This window comes from Lepus europaeus, chromosome 11 (assembly GCF_033115175.1).
Source record: "Lepus europaeus isolate LE1 chromosome 11, mLepTim1.pri, whole genome shotgun sequence".
Taxonomy (NCBI): Eukaryota; Metazoa; Chordata; class Mammalia; order Lagomorpha; family Leporidae; genus Lepus; species Lepus europaeus.
Genome location: NC_084837.1, coordinates 17,100,957 through 17,118,929, shown reverse-complemented (window position 1 = coordinate 17,118,929; position 17,973 = coordinate 17,100,957). Strand labels below are relative to the sequence as shown.

Below are 17,973 nucleotides of genomic sequence, written 5' to 3'. Positions count from 1 at the left end.
TTTTGTGTATTACAAACACAGCTTCCATGTGTGTCGATGTATAGGTCTTTGTGTGAATGGAGGTTTTATTTATCTAGGATGAATGGCTAAGTGGGATCTTACTTTAGGTTTACATACTAATTGTAAAGAACACTAATGTAGGAAATTGTGTTAGGTTTATTCTAGAGTTGCTTTGCCATTTTAGGTCTCACCTGTTTTAAGGACTGTGTGTCCTGCTATGTATCCATTCATGTTTCTCCTCTAGAAACAAAGATGTTGTCTCCTGGGTCCCCAGTGCCTGCCTCAGAGGCAGCCAGTCACTACAATTTCTTGTGTCTTCAGAGCTCTATGTGTATAATTCAAGCACTTACAGATTAGCATTCACACATTTTTCACTTATAACTGGACACTGTATTGTGGGAGATCGTTCCATGTCATCATGGTTTTAATAGTATTTCCTCTGAGTGTGAAAACGTATTATAGTAAATTTGGAGACTATGGTGTATAGTTGAAATACTGTGAGTACACTGTACTTGTGCAGTTTTATATATAAATATATGTAAAATATACATTTATATATAAATATTCTATATTTCATATAACATACTAATAATTACATTAACAATACTAATAAAATAATAAAATTAATTAATAATTATATTAAGGTATGAATATATGCTTATATATTTATATATAAGTATATATAAAAATAGATAATAGTAGAAATGCCATGTAGTATAGAGCAAAAATAAAATTACCTGCTAGCATGATTGAGTTTGTATTATACATACATTTTTGTATTCTAGTATTTCTACAACATGACTTTTTTTAAAAAAAGATTTGTTTATTTGAAAGGCAGAGTTATAGAAAGAGAGGGAGAGACAGAGAGAGAGAGATTTTCTGTCTACTTGATGACTCCCAAATATCTGCAAGGCCAGGGCTGGGCCAAGCCAAAGCCAGGAGCCTGGAACTCCATCTGGGTTTCTCATGTGGGTGGCAGGGCCCCAAGCACTTGGACCATGTTCTGCTGCATTCCCTGGCTCATTAGCAGGGAGCTGGATTGGAAGTGGAGCAGCTGGGACTTGAACCAGTACCCACATGGGATGGTGGCATCATAGGTGGCAGCTTAACTGGCTGTACACTATACTGATCCCTACATGATGATTTTTATGTTACAACATTGGTGTAACTTTTTACAACATGCAGAGTAAAACCGTGATTTGTTAAATTAACATGTATAATTATAGTGGTACAAAGCTTAAAAGACACATGAAAATAATAAGCACTGCATTCTAGAGAGGGTAACTCAGCAGCATGGGGTGAAAAGTAATGGGACGACAAAACAGCACTCCTGCCTCAGAATCAACCCTTGGGACATTTGGATCTGGCTAAAAGGTCCATGAGAGTCTCACAGGCATGGAAAGCCATGACACGGTGGCAAAAATCTAAATGAAAGATCCTGGTGAACAAGACCCCAGCAGAAGGAACAGGCCATCAAGGAGAGAGGTGCCTTTCTCTGAAGGGAGGAAGGAACCTCCACTGTGATATGGCCTTGACTAAACAAGTTCAGAGTCGGTGAACTCAAGGGGCTTCCATAGCCTAGACAGCTCATAGCAAGAGTCTCGGGGGATTGCTGACATCATAAATAAGAGTGCCAATTGATAAATCAACAACGGGAGTCACTGGGTACATGCTCCCCTTGTAGGATCTCTGTCCTTAATGTGTTTTACTATGAAACTTAAAAACACTACTAATCGAACAATACCCTATACCTTGTGTGGTTGTGTGAGGGCAGCCTGTTGAAATCCTTGCTTAGTATATACTAAGCTGATCTTCAGTATATGAAGGTAATTGAAAATGAAACTCGATGAAGGGTGGGATGGGAGAGGGAGTGGGAGAGGGGAGGGCCGCGGGAGGGAGGGAGGTTGGGGGGGAAGCCACGACAATACAAAAGTTGCACTTTGTAAATTCACATTTATTAAATAAAAAAATAACTATATAACAAACAAACAAAAAACTTAATACTTTACCATTTTAGTATTTTTTATGTTCTACTTAAAACTGTTGGTTGAACTCTGTAATTAATACACAATCATTCTTAGGTGTTTAATGCTATAACTAGTACTCAAATAGTATTTTACACTTTGTGTTTCTATGTGGGTGCAAACTGTTGAAATCTTTACTTAATATATGCTAAATTGATCTTCTGTATGTAAAGATAATTGAAAATCTTGATGTGAATGGAAGAGGAGAGGGGGTGGGAGAGGGGAGTGTTGTGGGTGGGAGGGAAGTTATGGGGGGGGGGAAGCTATTGTAATCCATAAGCTGTACTTTGGAAATTTATGTTCATTAAATAAAATAAAAAAAAAAAAAAAGAGAAGTAGTGGGCCGAGCACGTGGGTCCAGGATGTGGATCTGAACTGCGATGTGGGTCTCAGGCAGGAAGGATGCAGAGCGGCCGTGGGGCAGTGCAGCCAGAGTGTGCGTAGCGCTGTTCTGGGAATGCTCTTCCCCTCCTCGCCTGTGTTTCCTACGTGAGATTTGTTCCCCATCCCATTTATGTATTTTTGTTTATTTGTCGTCTCCTTCCCCTCAACCATCCCATTTATGTATTTTTGTTTATTTATCGTCTCCTTCCCCTCTCCCACGGTCAATTCATGAGCATTTTTTTTTCACGTCATTTAAACTTCTTTGTTACTATCTTTTTTTACCTTACAGAGAAAACTTTCCTTTCAAAGGACATTTCATAATAGTTTTAAAAAATGGAACTAACACTGTCATCTAAAGAAAACCCCAGTCCCATTGTGATCCACATCCTTTGCTGTGACCTGATTTTGTTTAGTGATTGCTCGTTCCTCTGACTGACCATTCCCGCCCCTCTGTGTGTGTCTGCAGTTCTCGGCCCACAGGCAGAGGCGTGGAAGGACTTGCCAGAGTTGGATCCCGCGCAGCACTCTCTTTTGCCTTTGCGTTTTTACGCAGGGCCTGGAGGTCAGGTATGTGTGCCCAACATGCACTCTATTTTCCTAACTTGGAGAGAGTTGGGTTCTGCAGAGGTCTGCCCCCATATGCCATTTGGCTGAGCTCACATGCTCTCTGTCCCCCTACCCACCCCCGTTTTCTTAGTTAATTATTGACTTATTTGATAGGCAGAGTAACAAAGAAAATAGGGAGACACAGACAAAGTAAGAGAGATCTTCCATCTGCTGGTTCATCCTCCAGTGGCATAGGACCCAGGGATGGGACAGGCTGAAGTGAGGAGTTCAGACCTCCATCTGGGTCTGCCACATGGATGGCAGGGACCATCTTCTGCCACCTTCCCAGGCACATCAGTAGGAAGCTGGATTAGTAACTGAGTAGCCAGGACTCAAACTGACATACTCCAGTAAGGGATGTGGGCATCACAAGTGTGATTTAACCTGCTGTGCTGCAACTCTGGCCCAGCTGTTTCCTTATTTATAAAATGAAGGGCTACAGAGTCTGTTTGGTTTTGTTTGTTTTTGACCAACCAACCAAGCAGGCAGAGAGTGTGTGTGCACACCCTTCAGGGAAACCACTCCTGTGGAATGCCTCAGCACTGACTTGTTTCTGGAAGTCAATATTGCTCAGGTCAGAGCTGTAAGAACTGACTGTGAGACAACTGATGGCTTTTGGTGTTGAGTGAGGGAGCGAGAAGTTGACAGTGGCATCTTCTTGCACCAGTGGGTCGGGGGCTTCCTCTGACGTACTTGTGTGCGCCCAGGGGAGGACGCGGACCTCTGCAGTGAGCTGTTGCAGGAGTCTCTGGACGCCCTTCGGGCTCTTCCCGAGGCCTCACTCTTTGATGAGAGCACGGTGTCCTCCGTGTGGCTGGAGGTGGTGGAGAGAGCAACCCGGTTCCTCAGATCCGTCGTGACGGGGTGAGTTCTGTGTTTCCTTATCTTCTTGCGAGAATGGTTCTCGTGTGCTTGAGCGCCCTTACCTTCCTCCCTTGAGAGCTAAGGGACTTAGCAGGCTGGTTTCCCACCTGGGTTTTCAGCACTTCCTCAGTTTCATGACTCCAAGTCTTGGTTCTCAAGACCTGGTTTGACCCGGAAGCTGTCATATTGAGTGGGATAGAAAATGAAAGATGCTTTTGTAATTTATATATTTTTATATATTTTAAGATTTGGTGATGAATTATTTGCAGTGCTTAAGCTTTTATTGTATTTACCTCTTGGTGTTAAGAGGAACCACAGATCTGAGTGATGTATGGTGCTCACTTTTAGATCTTGATAAATAACATGGGAGTAAACAGCTATTCCCTAAACCTGTAGCTACTCTTTTTGATGTAAAGAACAAACAAACAAAAAACCCAAGAAAACAAAACTTGAATGTGTATTTGCTAGGAAAAAGCATGAACTCTGGTTTAAACATTTATTTATTTTATTTGAAAGCATAGTGACAGAGGGAGAGGGAGAAGGAGAGAGGGAGGGAAGAAGGGAGAGAGGGAGAGACGGAGAGAGGGAGAGAGAGAGAGAGAGAGAGAGGGAGAGAGAGAGAGAGAGAGAGCGAGAGAGAGAGAGAGAGCGCGAACGAGAGCGTGCGTATTTGCTGATTGACTCTCCAGAAGGCTGAAACAGCCTGGGCTGGACCAGGCTGAAGCCAGGAGCAAGGAGCCCCATCTGGGTCTCCCATGTGGGTACAGTAGCAGGGGCTAAGAACTGGACCATCTTCTGCTGCTCTCACAGGTACATTAGCAGGAAGCTGGATTGGAAGTGGAGCAGCTGAGACTTAAACTGATGCTCTAATATGGGATGCCAGCATCGCAGGTGGCAGCTTAACCTGCTGAGCCTCAATGCTGGCCCTTATTTTTAAATTTAAGGGAAGTATATGTGCTTAGTACAGAATTCAGCAAGAAAGATACAGAGGAAAAGTGAGGCCCCTTTTCAGTCTCCTTGCTGGAGGTCACCACTGTGTCTTCCTTGGCCCACAGGGGTGTTTGTGGTATCTGCACCTGTGGGAAGTGCTGATGAAGGCATTGCCACAGTTTTAAAAGTAGGAGCCCTAAAAAATAGGCCTGGGACTAATTTTAGAAATTCAGGGGAAATGTTGATGTCACAAGATTTTCTCATCCTAATCTTTAGTTAAAAAAATTTATTTTTTATTACTGGGTAACAAAGAGAGGTTAAAAATACTGATTTGGTCAGATCAAAGTAAACGTAGACATTTTGCATATGGATCCTCAAATGGTTTTCAAGGTTGGTTCTATAGTTTTATAAGGAACTGTTAATCTTACAGCCTTGTATTTCATTGAAACTGGAAAAATATGTAAACTTTTTTTTCATACTTTGAATAATGATATAAATTATTTTTGCTTTAGGAACTTGGAATCCTCAAATATGATTTAGTCTCTAAAGTAACACTTTTAGTAAAACATATCTTTAAAAGCTAAATTTTATACTTTAAAATATCTGAATAATTTTGAGAACCAATTTTCAGAAACCTGTCTCTGAATAATAAAATTGCATCATTCCATGGGTTAGAGAATGCAAGTTACGTGTAGGTGTGGTTTTAAGTGTGCTGCTTGCTCTGACATTGCTTGGTGGCTGTCCCCACTGCTGTCGTTGCAGGGATGTTCATGGGACTCCAGGGACCAAAGGGCCAGGAGGTGTCCCTCTGCAGGACCAGCACTTGGCCCTGGCCATCTTGCTGGAGCTGGCTGTGCAGAGAGGCACGCTGAGGTGAGCAGTGCCCAGGAGACACTGGTGGAGATGGCGCTGTCTGTGCACATCTGCTGCATTTGTGGCATTTCCCTCAATCTTCTGTGACTGTGCAAAATGTAGGGTGTTCTGTAGTCAGGCTTGTCCTGGGGCCTTTCTTCTCAGGCGTGGTCCAGTTGCATTCTTTTCACTTCCTTTTCTGGTGCTCAGTTTTCTAGTCATCTAGGAATTGGTCTTTTTTCTTTCCCCCTTAGTTTTCCTTAAATCATCGCTTAAAAATTGTATTTATTTTTATTTTATTTGAAAGACAGATACACACACATACACACAAAGAGAGAGTTCAATCTTCCATCTACTGGTTTACTCCCCAAATGCTTGCAATAGCTGGGGGCTGAGCCAATTTGAGCCAGGAGTCTGGAATCAATCTAGGCCTCCCATGTAAGTGGCAGGGACCCAGCCACTTGAGCCATTACCTGCTGCTTCCCAGAGTGTGCAGGAAGATGGATTAGAAGCAGGGTAGCTGGAACTTGAACCAAGCACTCTGATATGGGATGCCAGTGCCCAAAGCAGTAACTCAGCCACTGTGCCAAACTTCTACTCTGAATCATAATTTTTATTCCATTAATTTAGGGTCCTAGAAATTTTGTAAAAAGTACTATTTGAATGTCTTAAGTGGTTTTATGATTGTGTTAAGATCTTGGCATTGATTCAGTGATTTTATTTCCAAGAATCATTTCCATGGCATTACTTTAGTTTGCTTTCACAAATGAAGTATTTATTTTCTTACTTTTTTTGTATTAGTTATTTGCTTTTGTTTTTGATGGACCATGGCAAAAATGGTAATCTGCTTTTACTAGGAAATAAATGTCTTTTCTCCTCCAGCCAAATGTTATCTGCCATCCTGTTGCTGCTTCAGCTGTGGGACAGTGGGGCGCAGGAGACTGACAACGAGCGCTCTGCCCAGGGCACCAGCGCCCCCCTCCTGCCTCTGTTGCAGAGGTTCCAGAGCATCATCTGCAGCAAGGACATACCCCACGCAGAGGGGGACATACACGTAAGTGTCACACACAACTCGCTATGTAGGTACTTTAGAATTGGCCCTTTATAACCAAGCCATGTGCATGGTTATGGTTGCTTCCTGGGGTGTGTGGGGATTTGGGATAGCAGTAGTGAGTCAGATGGGGCAGGTGTGAGAGGTCACAGAATAATGTCAGTGCGGCAGAATACCGTGCGAACCCATTAGCCTTCATCCATGTGACAGTGAGAGGCCAAAGCCAGCTCTGATTTCTAGTCTTTGGGCTTTGTGTATTTAGTAGGAGGAATTCATGCCTTTAATAAAAGGATTTATTTATTTATTTGAAAGGCAGAGTGACAGAGAATGAGAGGGAGAGAGTGGAGGAGATCTTACATTCTCTGAATTACTCCCCAAATTGGGTTGGTCCTGGCTGAAGCCAGGAGCCCTGAAATCCCTCTGAGTCTCCCATGTGGGTGGCAGGGGCTCAAGTACTTCGATCTTCCACTGCTCTTCCTGCTTTCTCAGGTGCATTATCAATGAGATGGATCGGAAGCAGAGCAGTCAAGGCTTGAACTGGCACTCTGATAGGAGATGCCAGCATTGCAAGTGACAGCTTAACCCCCGTGCTGCATTGCTGGCCCATGTCTTGACATGATTGTTGTCCTATCAGATACCTGTCATTTCCATGTTGACCATGCAGCTTTCTTTCTGCTGAGCTAGGCTTGCTGAGCCTGTCATGCATGTGGCTTAGTGCGCTCATGTTCCCAGCAGTGCTGTGCCGTGCTTGGCCATGAAGGTGTATGAATGTTAGGTGTGGTGGAAGATGTGAAAGAAGCATGTTCACCTCCATGAATGGGTGAGTCAGTAGAGTAAGACAGAGGGTTCAGTTCCTGACAATATTTAAGGGTAGAACGTGAGAATCAGACCTTATTGGCACTTGAGTGGTAATGAAGGGAGGTGGTGCTGAAGGCTGAGGCTCAAGGCACTGTAGGTTGGAGCCATGGGTCTCGTTCAGAGATGGTAGTCTAACAGAAACTCTCACTGTGGCCACCCTGAAAGAATCCATGCATGCAGTCATTCATTGTTCATGTTGGCTTCTGCCTAGGAGGACCAGGTAAGTATCCATTCTGTCTCCTCCATTGTGCTGTTCATGGAGAAGACCTTGATCAGTGAGCACCAGCTTCATCGTTAGCACAGAACCAAGTTTGAAGCATATGCTTGTAGATAAACACCAGAAGAGAGCAATGGAATACTGACTTACTGTTTGGCCCTTCCTGTAGGCTGAGCGCTAGGTGAGGCAGGTCACCTGACCTGTCACTGTATTTAGTACCGACTGAATCCTGGGCCAGGGTCTGGGCTTGAGTCCCAGTACTGCTGCTCTTATAAGTACATATTGGATTTCGCAAATATTTCCCGGAAAAGAACCATTCTGTTACCATGCTTTAGCCTGATTTATCGATTATGTAGCAGTCTTTAATTGTAAGTCTATTCTGCCTTTGGAAGAAATAGAACTGACTTAATTTTCAAATAAAATTAGTTTTTTTCAGAGCGGGCAACATTTAAATTAAAACAAAGGGTTTCTGTTTTTCGTTTTCAAAGGCAGTTCGAGGCACTGTGCTGTGTCCCTAGGGAGCTTGCTCTGAACTCCTCCAGGACTCCCAGTGGCAGTGTGCTGTATTAGTAAAACATGAAGTCTACACATAGGATTCATGTTACATATGGCTTAATAAATGCGTATATGTTTAGTCAGTGTCATGTACATTTATGCAGCGTGTATAATTGTATAGCTATATAGTATTACTATCATCAACATTGTCATTTGGTGGTCAAAATGAGCAGATTTATAGCTAATGCATAACTGTGAACACCAAATTGTAAGGAATGATTAAAGGCTAATTGGATTAATTTTTGCCACTGTTTCTGAACATGTTTGTTTACTCTTTTTATCCAGCTTTTATCTGGCCCTCTGAGCCCTAATGAGAGTTTCCTGAGGTACCTAACTCTTCCACAAGACAATGAGCTTGCCATTGACTTACGACAGACAGCGGTAGTTGTCATGGCTCATTTAGACCGCCTGGCTACACCCTGTATGCCTCCTCTGTGCAGCTCTCCAACGTCTCATAAGGTATGTGCTACAGCAGTCCTCTTCAAATGTTTTATAGTGAGTGGCCACTCCTAGATTCTCATTCTGTGCCTGTGTCGGGCTTTTTCTGGTATTAGCAGCTAGAGGTGGCTTATAGTTTATATACATGTTTACAGTTTAAGGTGTTGTTGGTTGTCAAAGCAAGTGATGAGCAAATTAAGGCTCACTGGGCTTAGGGACCCAAACCAGGGTCCCAGGTTCCTGGAGGCCCCATCCCAGACAGCTCATCTTCCAAACAAGAACTAACCAGGACTGACTCTGCTTAGCTTCTGAGATCAGACAAGATTGGGTGTGATCAGGGTGGTATGGTCGAAGACAGCAGAGCTCATCTTTATCCAAACCACAATCTGCAGGGAGTTTTTGGAGCTTTTTTGTACACTCTGAACACAGGCAGTCTCAATATATAGTGCTGGTTGTACTGGTAGTGTTAGTGTAGTTATATATTTATAACTTTCTCTGTGTAATAAGTAATACATGTGATGTGTAACAGGCATGTTACCAGTAGTGGTTTCTGTGTGGAGTCTGTGCAGGGCAGGCCCACCAGAGACTTCATACATGGGGTTGTATCTCATGATCCATGTATCTCATGTATCCATGAGAAAAGTATGGTTGGAAATGGGAGTGAACTTGGTAAGAATCACACAGAGTGATGAATCCAGGTTTCTCTAATTTTTTCTTCTGAATATGAAGATTATTTATTTTGTTTTAAAGCCATGTTTTAAAAAAATTTACATAGTCACATGGTTCAAAAATAAAAATTAAATGCAAAGATAGTTCCTCACTTTCACTTTTCTATCTGGTTTCACGACCTGCTTGTTTTTACTTTTCCAGTCTCCTCTGTAACCTTTGTGCTCTGGTGAATGAATATATTTGTAGGATCAGTAGTCACGTGTTACTTCTGTAGCTGGTTTTATTTATTTATTTATTTTTTAATAAATGTGTATACTGAAGAACTTTCTGTATCAATACACAGAGCTTCTTCCTTTTTTTCCTAAAAGCATCTTAGTGTTGCATGTGTGGATGTATCATTTTTATGAATGGGTCCCGTATTGGTGGATACATGTGGATTATTGCCAAAATTTTGCTTTGTAAATGGTGCTGCTGTGTCTGAGTGTCCACAGTAGGGCTGTCCAGAGTGGGCTGGTTATCAGCAGGTTGCTCTTACCTGCACAGACAGGAGCACTGGTCTCCTGGCCTTGTGCTTGGGCTTTAGACTTTTGCCTGTTAGGGCACAGAATAGTAGCCTGGTATAGTTGAAACATTAAAAAATATTTTTAAGAACCATTTGTATTTATTTTTAATGGACTCTTATTAAAATGAAATGCTATGGAAAAATAACCTGTTACTCCATCTTTCCTGTTAACTAAAGTAATATGGAATGTAACAAGTTATTTTGATGTTTTGAATCACCTGCTTTCTTCTCTTCACTTGCTTTATTTTTAGCCTGTAATATCTAAGTGGTACTCCTTCGCATTTTCTAGTTACTAAAAAGAAAATGTTTACTTTTTTTCCTATCTTAACAGGGATCATTGCAAGAGGTCATAGGTTGGGGGTTAATAGGATGGAAATACTATGCCAATGTGATTGGTCCTATCCAGTGTGAGGGCCTTGCCAACCTGGGGGTCACACAGATTGCCTGTGCAGAGAAACGCTTCCTGATCCTGTCACGTAATGGCCGTGTGTACACGCAGGCCTACAACAGTGATACACTGGTAGGTGTTCTGGGCGCCATGGCCTCTTGCTTCCCCAGTGGGTGTGGTCTCTACTATAAGACCTGGTCTTTAAATCATTTGATTTCTGAAGACTGCCAAACATCTGTTTATTGATCATATATCTCTCTATAATCTCAATCAGGGTCATTTTGTGAAGACTTTGGGATGTTAAAATCATGAACTCTTTTTTTTTAAAAGATTTATTTATTTATTTTTTTGCAAGTCAGAGTTACACAGACAGAGAAGAAGAGGCAGAGAGAGAGAGAGAAGGAGGGAGGGAGAGAGGTCTTCCATCTGCTGGGTCACTCCCCGATTGGCCTCAATGGCTGGAGCTGCACCGATCCAAACCCAGAAGCTTCTTTTGGGTCTCCTGTGCAGGTGCAGGAGCCCAAGAACTTGGGCCATCTTCTGCTACTTTTCCAGGCCATAGCTGAGAGCTGGATCAGAAGTGGAGCAGCTGGGACTCGAACCAGCGTCCATATGGGATGCTGGCACTGCAGGTGGCAGCTTTACTTGCTATGCCACAGTGCTGGCCCCAGGAACTCTTTTTAATTTATTGTTTATTTTATTTGAGATATAGAGTTACAGACAGAGAGAGAAGAGACAGAGAGAAAGGTCGTCCATCCACTGGTTCACTCCCTAAATGGGCACAACGGCTGGAGCTGGGCCGATCAGAAACCAGAAGCTAGGAGCTTTTTCTGGATCTTCCACGTGGGGGTGGAGGCCCAAGCACTTGGTCCGTCTTCTACTGCTTTCCCAGGACATAGCAGGGAGCTGTATCAGAAGAGAAGCCGCCAGTACTAGAACTAGTGCCCATATACGGTGCTTGGTGTCACAGGTGGGGGCTTTTCCCACTATGCCACAGCTCCAGCCCCTAAAATCATGAACTCTACAGTGAAACCCATTGCTAATGATGTTTCCTATTTGTAAACTGACTTTTTATGTGTAAACTCACTTGACTTGAGCACCAGGCAGGTAACAGGGATTTGGGCTCTGTGTGCATGATGGCACAGTGGGACACATATGCCTTAGAGGAAGGCAGTTTTCACCCTGAGTTGTGTGTCTCATTGCACAGAGATGGTCTGCGCTGCCCAGTGTGGCACTGGTCCTGTTGCAGGTTGTTTGGAGGCTACCTGCCCAGTGTATTTGGTGCAGGGTGGGGCAGGCTGGAGCAGGGGTCTAGCAGTCACCAGCAGCTCACGCTGTTTAACTTAGAGTGGAGTTTTCAGCAGTGATAAACAACCGGTGAGAGTGTTGTCTCTGTTATCTGTGGACTGAAGATTGGTTTTCTCATTTTCTCATTTTTACCCTTTTAGGCTCCACAACTGGTCCAGGGCCTTGCTTCCAGAAACATTGTAAAAATTGCTGCCCATTCTGATGGTCACCACTACCTGGCCTTGGCAGCTACTGGAGAAGTGTATTCCTGGGGCTGTGGGGATGGCGGACGGCTGGGCCATGGGGACACTGTGTATGTACCACTCCTTCCTGTCATTCTGTCAATGACGCATTCTCCTTCTATCTGACCTTACCCACAAGAGGATGGAAAAACAGGAGTGTGGATGTTTTTCAGGTGTTCACACACATAGGGCTTGGTGGATGGAGGGGGAATACCATGATGTGTCCCCTGTTGGCAGCTTGGGAGCTTGTCCAAGAGTGAGCGTGTTATGAATCATCTTCCTCCTCTTCTCCCCTACCTGTTGCAGTGACCAGCAACTCCATGCTACTTTGGTGTCTTTTCATTCACAAACACTAAGCTTTGTTTCTAGCATAAAAGATCCCCTTTTCTCTAAATCATTATATTATTTTCACAAGTACAAAAATCAAGAGTTTCAAAATATTTTCTCATTTGCTGGAAGCTTTTGTTTATTATAAGAAAACATAAATAAAACAGAAAGTCGTTGTTGCTTTAGTGCCAGCTTGTAAAATTAAGAGGCCTGACAGCTCTCAGAGTGGTGGGAACCCTTTTGTACTTTGTTATTGTATGTGGATCCTGATGGATGGTGTTAGATTGAAATTGAAAGTGCACAAACGTGGCCGGCGCCGCGGCTCACTAGGCTAATCCTCCGCCTTGCGGCGCCGGCACACCGGGTTCTAGTCCCGGTCAGGGCACCGATCCTGTCCCGGTTGCCCCTCTTCCAGGCCAGCTCTCTGCTGTGGCCAGGGAGTGCAGTGGAGGATGGCCCAAGTCCTTGGGCCCTGCATCCCATGGGAGACCAGGAGAAGCACCTGGCTCCTGCCATCGGATCAGCGTGGTGCGCCGGCCGCAGCGCGCCTACCGCGGCGGCCATTGGAGGGTGAACCAACGGCAAAAAGGAAGACCTTTCTCACTGTCCACTCTGCCTGTCAAAAATAAAAAAAAAAAAAAAAAAGAAAGTGCACAAACGTGCTGATCCAGCCATCTCACTTCATGTGGGAATGGACTTACGGAGGGTTGGAAATGTCCACATCCGTGACTGCCCATGAATCTATCTAAAGGAGACTGGAGGGTGTGTGGCTCATTCACAGCACCTCCCACAACATCTCTGGGGAAGAATCCAACCATAAGGAAAGCAGAGATGCATACATTATTGTGTGGCACTTTTATATAGTGTTCAGAAACATCCCAAACTTGACAGTGTTATAAGGGATTCAGCCATGTGGGGTAAAACGTGAAAAACAAAGGAATTATAACCACAGAATTTAGAATTGCTTTTACTTTCAGACTGGAAGGGGTTGGTGTTGGTATAGAGCACATGGCTCTCAAAAGGCATCGCAAAAAAAAAAAAAGGCATCAAAGTACAGGATGGGGTAATGAGTCTGCTAGTATTTACTACCTTTATGTTATTTACCATTTACTATGTATAAACTATTTTACCGTAAAATAATTCTTAGCTGAGATTAAGTACTGGACAAGAAACTTGTCCCTTGCTATAGGAGTTCAGGGAAGGAAAAGAGGTCAGTGCATTTGGCAGGAGATGCAGAGAAACTTTTTAAGGAGTTGCCAGAAGAGGACAGTTGAAGCAAAATGGAGTGGTTTGGCTTGGATCAGCCTGTGCACCACTGTGCCTCTGTATGTATGTATTTATTTTGTGGACTAGTAGGCCACAAAGTGGGTGAACCATGTCTTTGGGGAGGGCAAGGTGGGCTTGTATTTGTTTCCAAGAAAATGTTGTCAATCACAGGAAACAGTGTAGGTTATAAGCATAGGATATTTTGCCATTTCCAAAATTTCTCATTTAGTAAGATGTCCCTGCTTTAATTGTACTGCCTCATATTTTTATTTGTGAAGTATAGATTATAGTTGTGCATTAGTAAACTCAACTGGCTTTTTATTCTGTTCACATTTATTTGACAAATACCTATAAACTTCAGCTAGCTTAAGTATAGAGCTAGATGGATTTTGGCTAATGCGTGCAGTTGGGTAAGCATCACAAGCAAGACACAGGCCGTCTCTGCAGCTCCTGTGACTCTCTCTGCCCTTTGCAGTTGGTCTGTGCTCTTTTCTGTCAGCTCCTGACATCCTCTGATCTGTCCACTGTTGCTATATTTTGCCTTTCCAAGAATGTAATACAAATTAAGTCATATAGCATATATGACTGTGTTTCTGGCCTTTTTATACTTAGCATATCTTTTGAGATCTTGCCATGTCATTGATGTACCACAGTAGTTTATTTCTTTCTATTGCTGATGGACATTAGCATATAAGTATTTTACTGACACTGTTTTGATATTCCTACTAGATACCGTTCTTGGCATTGGGTTCCAATTTAACAAATTGGAATGGTGATGTTAGGTATTTGAAGTCTCTCTTACTTAATTATCATGTAAGATACCTTGGAAGGTAAAATGACCTGATAGTGAATTTCCTGTGCTAAACTAATAATAAATGCTTAGAAAGGTATTGACATCTGTTTACTTCCTTGCCACAGGCCCCTGGAGGAGCCTAAAGTGATCTCCGCTTTCTCAGGAAAGCAGGCTGGGAAGCACGTGGTGCACATTGCGTGCGGGAGCACGTACAGCGCAGCCATCACAGCTGAGGGGGAGCTGTACACCTGGGGCCGTGGGAACTATGGTCGGCTGGGCCATGGTAGGTTTGCCTTGCACGAGGACTAGTACGTGCAGGCAGTGGTGGGTTGTCTCTCTGGGAAGTCTTGAGTCTTGAGTAATGAATGACACTCGTTTCTGTTTGAAGGCTCCAGTGAAGACGAAGCCATTCCCATGCTGGTAGCTGGGCTTAAAGGACTGAAGGTCATTGATGTGGCATGTGGGAGTGGGGATGCTCAAACCCTGGCTGTGACTGAGAACGGTAGGTAGAGCTCTTGGCAGGCTCTTGAGGATGCTGATGGTTGCTTACCTGGAGTGGGTGAGATTTGGAGGAGACAGAAGCCCTCAAGGCTGCCCACTGTGTCATCCACCTTTAAGTGGATGTCGATCTCAGTGGCCTTGATGAGTACAGCCCAGAGGTTACAGGACTTGGGTTTGCTTTGGCCAGCCTGCTGGTAGCAGCTACATGTCCTGTGTGGGCATTTTGCTTTTAACTAAAAAGAAGAGTTAAAGGTACTTGGAAGATGAAGCATCCTAACCTGTGCAGTCTGGCCTAGGGTGATAGGGTTACTAAAACATTGGTGAAAGTGAGGAACCACCAGGTGAGCTATAAGAATGACAAAGTTTTAGCCAAAGTGTATACAACTACACACACACTCTGATCTTTGTGTATGGTGCTGCTGAGTTTCTTTCATTGACCACCTAGTAATGTATCATCTGACAATTTCTAGGATAGAAAAAAATTGACCTGTTTTTGCAAGTAGCATGTGTTAGAATGCAGCCTTGCCAGTTAATTCACTCAGTGTGGCTGCTTGTGTGACAGTGACACAGTTGGGTAGTTGTGAGAGAGAATATATTGCCTAGAAAGGCTAAAAATATTTGCTTTTGATTTTTCTTTCTGATTTTCTGCTTTTGATTGCTTTTTGTCTTTCATGGTATTCATTTATACCTCATTTAACAATATTTTTTATTAGTTTACTTTTGTTGAGCTTTTGTAACGTATTCTTAGTATTCAGAGTTATAAAAAAATTGTATTTATTTTTGCAATTGTGTTTTGTTCCTTTATGTATTGTGTAATCAAATAATTATAGTGATACACTTGGGAACAAATACAGTGGTGCAGTTGACCTGTGGTCACCATGGTGGGAACAGAAGCCTGCAGGTAGACAATAGAGTGGTTAGTGAGCTGCAGCAGTATGCAGTAGGCCTAAGTTGATAGTGTTTTAAGAGCTTTTGCTCTATGTTCAGTATTTAGTTGAAGCAATGCCATTGATCCCAAACTAGTGAGTCAGGACTTTGTATTATCATTGAACTAAAACAAAAGGAAAATTCAGCTTTCCCTTTCTTTTTTTTTTTTTTTTTTTAAACTTTTATTTAATGAATATAAATTTCCAGTGTACAGCTTATGGATTACAATGGCTTCCCCCTCCCAAAACTTCCCTCCCACCCACAACCCTCCCCTCTCCCACTCCCTCTCCCTTTCCATTCACATCAAGATTCATTTTCAATTCTCTTTATATACAGAAGATCAATTTAGTATAAAGATTTCAACAGTTTGCACCCACATAGAAACACAAAGTGAAACATACTGTTTGAGTACTAGTTATAGCATTAAATCAAAATGTACAGTACATTAAGGACAGAGATCCCACATGAGGAGCAAGGGCACAGTGGCTCTTGTTGACCCAACAAATTGACATTCTAGTTTATGGTGCCAGTAATCACCCTAGGCTGTCGTCATGAGTTGCCAAGGCTATGGAAGCCTTCCAAGTTTGCCGACTCTGATCATATTTAGACAAGGTCATAAAAGACAGAGTGAGGATAGTAACCAATGATCCTAAGAGTGGCATTTACCAGGTTTGAACAATTATACAGCATTAAGTGGGGAAGAGGACCATCAGTACACACAGGTTGGGAGTAGAGCCATTGGTGGTAGAGTAGAGGTTATGATTACAAAGGAATGAGGCCCAAGTGTGCTAGACAGGGTCTAGAACAAAGGACAGAGTCATTATTAGAGGAGCTAAGAAAGGTGCTGTCTAAGCTACAATTAAGTTTTCTGATTGAGAGGCAAATAGAACCTGATAGAAGGGGCTTGATAATAATCTGGTGGGCTTTAGGCCTTGTGAGTTAAGAGGCCCAGACCTATCTATCTCTTCACATGGGGTATATCCTAAGGGAGGTGTGAACCTCCTAGGGGAAGGCACTCTGTTGACTTTTATTACTTGGCTGGGCTGGGAGGAGAGCTGGCCAGGTAAAGGCAGGGGGCATCTCTAACAAGAAATTTACAGTTCTGCCTGCAATGTTCCTGACCCTACTTGACCATCCCCTCAGCTGCAGTGGTCACTTTGGAAGTTGGGCTGAGTGAAGGGCTTTTCAGCTTGGAGCCAATAAGATCTGTGGCTCTGACCTGGGCATCCTTCGACTCCAGGGCAGGTCCATTTCCAGTGATCCAACTCTTGGCAGAGCTGCCAGGGCTCTTCACAAGCTGACTTCTGCTGAAGCCCAGGCTTACCACATTGAAAGCCACTGCAGTGGACTGGCCTGTTGGGTCTCCTTGAGGGCAGATCACTGTACAGATCAGCCATTAATAGGCCTGCCACCCATTGCTTCTGATGCCTAACTTTCTTTTCCTCCTGGTTTTTGTTAAAGCAGACCAGAGGATGCAAGTCAAGGGAGAGCCCGTATCCCATCTCTTTCCCTTTCTTAATCGCTTCCATAGCAACCTGAAGTATAAATTAGATTTCCTTTGGTCTATGTGGTGTTAACTGTGTACATTGGTGGTCTATATTTGTGTACATTATTGGTTATGTTATTTTTCAGCCATTTAAAATTTCCTTTAAAATGTACAATTATTTTTACATAAATACATCTGCATTTTTTTAGGGCAAGTGTGGTCTTGGGGAGATGGTGACTATGGAAAATTGGGTAGAGGTGGTAGCGATGGCTGCAAAACACCAAAGCTGATAGAAAAGCTTCAAGATTTGGATGTTGTCAAAGTCCGCTGTGGAAGTCAGTTTTCTATTGCTTTGACGAAAGATGGCCAAGTTTATTCTTGGGGAAAAGGTGACAATCAGAGACTTGGACATGGAACAGAAGAACATGTTCGTTACCCCAAACTCTTGGAAGGCTTACAAGGTAAGTGCAAATGTAAATTTTCAGAACCCTTTTGGGTAGTTACTTCAGTAATCTTTTTTTTTTTTTGACAGGCAGAGTGGACAGTGAGAGAGAGAGACAGAGAGAAAGGTCTTCCTTTACCGTTGGTTCACCCTCCAATGGCTGCTGCGGCCGGCGCGCTGCGACCGGCGCACCGTGCTGATCCGAAGCCAGGAGCCAGGTGCTTCTCCTGGTCTCCCATGCGGGTGCAGGGCCCAAGGACTTGGGCCATCCTCCTCTGCACTCCTGGGCCACAGCAGAGAGCTG

General features: G+C 43.4%; 1 protein-coding gene across 1 annotated transcript in view; it reads left to right on the top strand.

The window, feature by feature from the left end:
* The window catches only part of HERC2 (HECT and RLD domain containing E3 ubiquitin protein ligase 2), a 230,098-nt gene that overhangs the window by 58,512 nt on the left and 153,613 nt on the right, over nucleotides 1–17,973 (top strand). Inside the window, 10 exon segments of the mRNA XM_062205025.1 lie at nucleotides 2,875–2,975; nucleotides 3,722–3,878; nucleotides 5,571–5,681; nucleotides 6,543–6,714; nucleotides 8,627–8,800; nucleotides 10,342–10,530; nucleotides 11,847–11,998; nucleotides 14,439–14,596; nucleotides 14,702–14,815; nucleotides 17,437–17,688. Of these exon segments, the coding sequence (XP_062061009.1) occupies nucleotides 2,875–2,975; nucleotides 3,722–3,878; nucleotides 5,571–5,681; nucleotides 6,543–6,714; nucleotides 8,627–8,800; nucleotides 10,342–10,530; nucleotides 11,847–11,998; nucleotides 14,439–14,596; nucleotides 14,702–14,815; nucleotides 17,437–17,688 (1,580 nt within the window).